At 44.2% G+C, this 7,280-nt stretch overlaps 1 protein-coding gene across 1 annotated transcript; it reads left to right on the top strand.

Moving 5' to 3' along the window:
* Positions 1 to 1,973: 1,973 nt before the first annotated feature.
* Positions 1,974 to 2,960, top strand: hamp (hepcidin antimicrobial peptide). Its single transcript, XM_062399222.1, has 3 exons — positions 1,974 to 2,290; positions 2,398 to 2,475; positions 2,588 to 2,960. Exons 1-3 carry the CDS (start codon positions 2,204 to 2,206, stop codon positions 2,693 to 2,695), a joined length of 273 nt encoding a protein of 90 aa, XP_062255206.1. The 5' UTR covers positions 1,974 to 2,203; the 3' UTR covers positions 2,696 to 2,960.
* The last annotated feature ends 4,320 nt before the right edge of the window (positions 2,961 to 7,280 follow it).

Genomic DNA, 7,280 nt, shown 5'->3' with positions numbered 1-7,280 from the left:
TGGGGGGGGGGGGGGGGGGGGAAGGGCGAAGAGGGGGTGAGAAATGGACAAGGACAGGGTAGAGAGGACGATGATGAAACACGGGCCGACGGGGGGCAATGGCCTCGACCGGGAGGAAAGAGGTAGCGTGGCGCCTGCTGAGGTGAATCTGTCCGCCGCGCTGGTGCCTGGCTGTGTTTGGCCAGGAGATCACTGATCACCTCAGCGGCTGCTCACTACCACGCATGCTCCGGACAAAAAACACAGACCAACGAACTCTCTCTCTCTTTTTTGGGGGTTTTCCACTCGTTGTTTGTTTGCGTTTCCTTCCTTTTTTTTTTTTTTTCCAGGCGCTCATGCTAGTCACCTCCTGATTCCTCCCGAGTCGCGTCTCGCTCGGTGGAACAAGACGAACCATGACGAGCAGGTTCGTGGCGTGCGCTCTCCAGCTTCCTCTGCGTCGTGCACACGCAAACAAAAACATGTGGTGCTAGGAGGGGCAGCTGTTGTGCAAGCGCCCGGGCCTGCAGGGTTATCAGAGGTCGAGGCAGACGGGATGCAGGCGACCTGAGACCTGTTGTTTCACTAATTGAGTCAACACACGCAGGCCGTTTGTCAAAGGTGTACCGAGAATTAGAAAACGCCCCCCCGCCCCCCCCCCCCCCCTGATTCTTTCGCCGTTTATCAGTTTGCACCTTTATTTGGCCTTTTTCTAATTTCATCTCCACCACTATTGATTTTTCTGAATTCACCCACAGCCTCGGTGTTGTTGTGGAATAGTTTTCTCTCGCGCTGACGGGTTAATTCATCTTCAGGTGTTTATCGCCGCCGCCGCAGCGATAAGAGGGGGTGGGGGGGTGGGGGGGGGGGGGGGGGGGAAAGTATATTCATACAGATTTGGAGCTGTGTGTTTTTTTGTTGGCTCTGCAGTTATTTGCAATCTGGGCCATTATCATTGTGTCACTGTCGTTAAATACACACTGTTTTAATTTTCGCACATTTTCAAATATTTATGAGTCCCAGTATCAACAGCTGTGTGCTCGGAAATTAGCGATTACGTTTTAATGGAACTGAAGCAGCTGCTCTTTAGTTTTCTGGGGGGGGGGTTCTGGATTCTTCATTATGTAAAGATGATGAATGAAGTCGACAGTATCCAAACTATGGATTATGTGTATTATATTAACACAAAAAAGGGCTTGTGTTATAGACGTGAAGTCAGTGATGTACAATCCTGTAGTCTGGCTGCAGGGTGAAACACGTGAAGCAGCGTTATTCAGACGTAACAAACCTCATCTGATGGCATTAAATCCATCTTTATCTAATTCATATAGATACACCTTGACTCTCAAGTGAACGTTTTTAATCCTGCCTACGATCCCACTGCTCTCAAAGGGATTTAATTTGGTTTCACTGCAGGTTCCATGTGTATTATGCAAAAAAAAAACGAATGTGCTGAAAACGAGGGGCTAATTGTTCCATTGGAGAGGTTGTAATTACATCCTTTAGACTGAGCAATGGATGTTCCAGAGTGTCTCCTCCTCCGCAGTGAAGGATTTCCAGCGTGGTGCTGCTCGGTCTTGCGTGCAGCACACTGACCCGTGCAGTCCCGGCCTCTTCAGTGGGAATTTCCAGCGCTCGCTGCCCGTTTGCTCTGGGAAAAGGGAAAAGTCACATCTACAAGTTTTTAATAAGCACTAGACTAGAGGATTGTGATGTATAAAAATCATGGTCTCCAGCAGCAGCGGGTTGCTCATGAGTGGAATTGTGTGCTCTGTCTGAGGAAAGTGATTTAATATTAAAGTTCATAGCTGATTCGATATTGCAGAACGCTCCAAAATAGATGAGGGCCTTTCAGAAGAAGAGTTGCAGAAGCACGAGGAGGAGGAGCAATGAGGAGGTCAGAACTTCCCCAGCAGAGTTAGGTAACCGCTGCCCGGAATGGGACGGGCCTGCAGCGGCGATGAGGCAACACCGAGACAAAGTGCACATAAATACAAGTGAACTCCGCCAACCTGACCATCAGGCTGTGCACACGCTGACTGGGGGGTCACCACCACTTCTGAAGAGACCCGCTTTCCTGGAGAACCACGAATCCATCGCCGGGAGCCGAAAGAACACAGGCAGTGTGGTGCTCGTCGGTGGCCTGACACCCATGAGACAAGAGACCTACAAGCCTCTAAGCTTCAGAAGGATTTCCTAACTCGTCGTCTAAACCTCCCTCAAAATGAAGGCATTCAGCATTGCAGTTGCAGTGACACTCGTGCTCGCCTTTGTTTGCATGCAGGACAGCTCGGCCGTCCCGTTCCAAGGGGTAAGCACACGACTTGCACTCGCCTCATTGGCTTAGTAGCCCTAAATGTTTTGGTTCAGGATGCTGAGACGCGGCGGCTCCTAAATGTGGCCGTGATTCATTAACAGGTGCAGGAGCTGGAGGAGGCCGGGGGCAGTGACACTCCAGTTGCGGAACATCAAGTGATGTCAATGGAATCGTGGATGGTACGTTCAATCGACCGGATGAATTAAGCCAATGAGCGTGAGCGCGTTGACATTTAAGTGGCTGGTGTTGGAGCCATAGGGAGTGAACGCTCATGTGTCTTGTCTTCCACAGGAGAACCCCACCAGGCAGAAGCGCCACATCAGCCACATCTCCCTGTGCCGCTGGTGCTGCAACTGCTGCAAGGCCAACAAGGGCTGTGGCTTCTGCTGCAAGTTCTGAGGATTCCCGCAACACAACCTCACAATGTTTTAATTTATTACACTTTTTGTCGATTGTAATTTTGTATAATCTTTTAAATAACACGGGGTCCGATTCATGGAAAAAAGCCCTTTGAATAAACAAAGAGCTGCTCTGTGTATTTATTGTGCATGTTTGTAATACTGTCACCCCGACACTCTTTTTTTGTAAACTGAACGAGGCGTCGGGCCAGTTGTGGCTGTGTTTGTTTATCTAAATTAAATCTCTTAATAAAGGATGGAAATAATGAGCGTCTGGAGCAAATACATGTTTTTGTTGTGATGAAGAAGGAAAATGATTTGAGTCGGCGACAGGTTTATCACGATCGCCCGGAGGACATGAGCTGAATATTGTGCGTCTCATTAATCACAAGATATTAAAGGTCCGGTGTGAAAGATCTCGGTGAAACAATCTATTGGCACAAATTAATCCTCCTGGTGTTCTCACTAGTGTGTTACCTGAGAATGGGCCCTTTAGGTTTAAATACTCTATATTTACATCGGGTCCTCTCTACGGAGGCCGCCATGTTTCTTTTACAGCAGCCCAAACTGGACAAACTAAACACCTTTTGAGTTTTTATGTCAACTGAAGCTACCATAGGTTCTCTCTCCTGATTGGAAGAGGAGGGTGAGGTGAGCTTTACCACTAGACGTCACGTAATCCTCCACCCTGAACCTTTAAGAGATAAAAGGAAAATCTGACCACTTTGGTTTTCAGTTTGCTGTTGACACTACACAAACACACACACTATTTTTACCCTCGCCTAGTGGCCAAAGTCATATACTTTCTAAAGTGATTCACAATGAGGTGAAAGGTAGAAACACATTTCCTGTTTCCTAGAAATTCATCTGGTAGACAGGAGAAGTGTCAGCAGACGTTATTTCCCAGTCAGGGCAGCTTCCAGGCTGGTGGGTGCCAGAAAAACATCTAAGTTCCTCGTGATGATGTAACTTCTAAGAAGTGAATGTGGGGGAGGAGCTCAGTGTGAAGTCCTGTCGGATGTTTGGTGTTTTACCGTGTGAGCTGTGTCGAGTGCCGAGGACTTCAGATCACGGACATTACGCCAACACTGTGGCAGTATGCCCCCTGCCTGTTCAGCCTGTTATTGCAACTGAGAGAGAAATGAATCAGAAAATGTCTCAAAGATGTCTCCTTCATTATTCCACCTCAGTGAGCGTGGTATCTAACTACTGAGCCCTGGCACAACACATTGCATTACAAGGCCAAAGAAATGAATTGATCTCTCAAAATAAACAACAAAAGAAAAATATGTGTGTGTGTGTGTGTGTGTGTGTGTCTGTGTGTGTGTGTGTCTGTGTTTGAAGAATGAAGACATTTCAAATCTGCTACCTTCTCCCTCCTTCTCCTTTTTGTTTGTAGCACTGCAGTGGACTGAATAGTCATTAACAGTCCATCATCTTGAGTTTAATACCCACATTTATAAACTCTAAATATCCTCCTGAATATATTCCATCATTTAATATCTATGGTTATAAATAAAAAGGTGATACATTAAAGAAAATACAAACTATTTTATTCCCATTGTCATTCCTACACTGTAAAATCCAATAGCTGCCCTGACATACATTCATTAGTTAACTTTACTAGGTTATCAACAATATGCACTTATGACTGGTATTTATCAAGTAAGAGTTACTTGCATGGTGAAAAACGCAAAATACTTAGTGTTTAGAGTGAAGATTACTTCATTTAGAGTTATGCTCACTCGCAACAATAAGTAGCCAACACAGTCTCACTCCCACTGCGCATTCAAAGAAGAAGAAGAAGTGTGCATGCGCAGTAGCAACATTCAGTCTCTCCCGCTCGCCAGTCCAGCACACAGGCCGGGGCAATGAGGGCAGCCTGCTGACTCGACTTTTGTGCCGTCTTGTTTATTCTTTTGAAAAATAATAAGGTAAGTTATCAAGCAAGTGTCTCTGTTAATATGTTTTAATTACTGCTACGACTGTTAGCGATCGCTAGCTAGCGCTAGCGTTAGCGTTCGCTAGCTAGCGTTAGGGTTCGCTAGCTAGCGTTAGGGTTCGCTAGCTAGCGTTAGCCCTAACCCTAATTTTTAAATCATGACCTCTACCTCTGATATTTAAAAAGAAATCTTAAGACATCATTTTAGCCTGAATTTTAAGCAAGGTGCCTCCATTATTAGTTGATTTTGCCTAATGCTTTCTTAATTTTTGTGCCCTTGCTCACCTGTGTTTTTTTTTTTTTTGTTGCAGTGTCTTTCTATCACGTGCAGCACATTGGGTGTAGACATGTGCTATATAAATTAAGATTGATTAATTACATTAATACCTTTGAGGTCTATTAAAATGTTACATTTTCATATTTTTCCATCCGCTCCCATTCTAATCTGCTGTGCCAATGTCAGGACAGAGAACTACTGCATAATAGGAGCAATAAAAAAAAAATCTGATAATTTTTTTGACCAAAATTATTAGGAAACTATAGCCCAAGGTTGGATTTGCCTGAACTTGTACTTTATTATTAAAAACAGGTTCCTGTAATACCTGTGTTAAGCATGCACATATTAAGAAACGTGTCAGTAATCTACAAACCACGACATCAGTGGAACTTTCTTGTAACTACAATATTTTTCTCTTTCAGAACAAGTGATCAGAGCTACTGAAGAGCTGCTTTGACAACGTGGGCCCAGTGCACTGGAGGTGAGATGCCAGTAGTTTATATTATGGGGGACATTTCATCTTAAAAAATCCAAAAAACTTCTTGTGAGCCATAATCCATATGTCCAGAACCAGCGTCATGTAAATTTATGTGCAAAAGATGCCATTTAATATATGTCACAGGCTAAATCTGTCTGTATGCTTTTAGCTTTTAGGCACACGTGCACGAGCAGTCATTTTGTAATTTTGCATGTTGCGGGTTCCGGACATATGGATTATGGCTCATGAGTTTGGAGGGTTTTAAACCTGAGGGTTTTTCAACGTGGTACGTTGAACATTTACGTGCTTATGAGTTGTGCTCCAGTGGGGCAGGTTCTCTCACTGTCACACAGTTGTCTGAGCTGAATGATGTTTTCCCCTTATCCTCCTACCAAGTGAAAGGCAACGTGTATGTGACACTTAAGCGTTACATATCATGCTGAATGACAGTATGTGGACTGCACTCAAGTTATATTCACTTTTTTTAGGGCCATGGAACGCTACAAATTGAGAGTCATCATAACGGAACAGGACATACAGAAAGTGTCACTAGATGGAAAACCAGAAACGGTTGAAGAACTGAAGACCAAAATCAAGGAAAAATGCAAGCTGCAGTATGACTTCAGTGTTATGTATGAAGATTCGGACTTTGCTAATGCCCTCTGCAACCTCGATGACATAGGAGACTTGCCAGCTACAAGAGCTACTGTGAAGGTCATTCCACTGATGGTGACTGCTGCCACCACCAGCACATCTGATGCCTCGTGTGCCTCCGATGATACAGAGATTCTGTCCCAACACAGCTCAACTTCATCAATGAGACAAGAGCCATGGCCAGACTTTTTTGACATTCCAAATTTCTCAGTTGATGTGGAATTTAGACTGAGACAGGCTAATCTTGCATATCTACGAGACAAAACACCCTGGAATCCACCAAAAGACTTGAAGCATAGTATTCTGGAAAAGCTTGCTGAAACAATTTACACATTTGATGCCTACCCAAGTGTTGAGCGGCTCCAATCTGTGGCACTTGCACTCATCAGTAAACATCCCTGTTTGAGGGAACCAGGTTCACCAGATGGGTGTTCTGGCTGGAAGCATAGCTTGAAATTCAAAATGGGGAACTATCGCGGTAAACTGAAAAGAGCAGGATGTATAGAGGTTGCGATAAATGCTGGGAAAGGAGGTAGACCACAAATGGCTTCGAAAGGCCTCAAAAGACCCAAAAGGTATGAGGTTAATTACCTACCGGACATTCCTGAGGGTCAGAGTGAAGATAGCCTGGAGGCTGGGAGAAAACTCCTGGTTGAAGAAATGAAAAAACGGAACCCCAGTGGAGCTGTCATCGCCTCAAAGATGGACCAGACCTTCTCATTGCGGAGAAGAGAGATTGTGGAGGCCGGGCCTCCAGTGAGAACTTTGAAGGAGCGGTGGCCAGCTCTTTTTACGGAGAGACAAGTAAGCACTGAAATTATTATAATAATAATAATAATAAATAATAAAGAAAATAGTTTTGTTTTTTTACAGTACTCCACCCCCTCTGCTCTGTCTGGAAGAGTATTAAAGGCCACAGAAAACAAAAATTAAGGGGTGAATTTTTTTTTTTATCCGTTCCAGAAAAAAGTCAGAATTATGAGTAAAAAGACATAATTCTGACTTAAATCTCAGAATTCACAGATAATTTTGTATTCTTGTTATTTATTTTTTTCAGTGGCCCTAATACTCTTCCCATCTTCCATAGTTCTGTCATTCTGCCTCGTGACTAAATACTAAATGGCAGTCTGCCAATTACTGTTGTATTTAAAATTAAACTTTTAACAGTTGTGAATGTATTTTTCCACACTGGCCCAACCCTATTTACTCACCATGCTTTTTGCTGTGTGTTGCAG

The sequence above is a fragment of the Platichthys flesus genome, chromosome 11 (assembly GCF_949316205.1).
Source record: "Platichthys flesus chromosome 11, fPlaFle2.1, whole genome shotgun sequence".
In the NCBI taxonomy this organism is placed as follows: domain Eukaryota; kingdom Metazoa; phylum Chordata; class Actinopteri; order Pleuronectiformes; family Pleuronectidae; genus Platichthys; species Platichthys flesus.
Note: the sequence above shows the minus strand (reverse complement) of the source record. Positions and strands in the feature narration are given on the sequence as shown.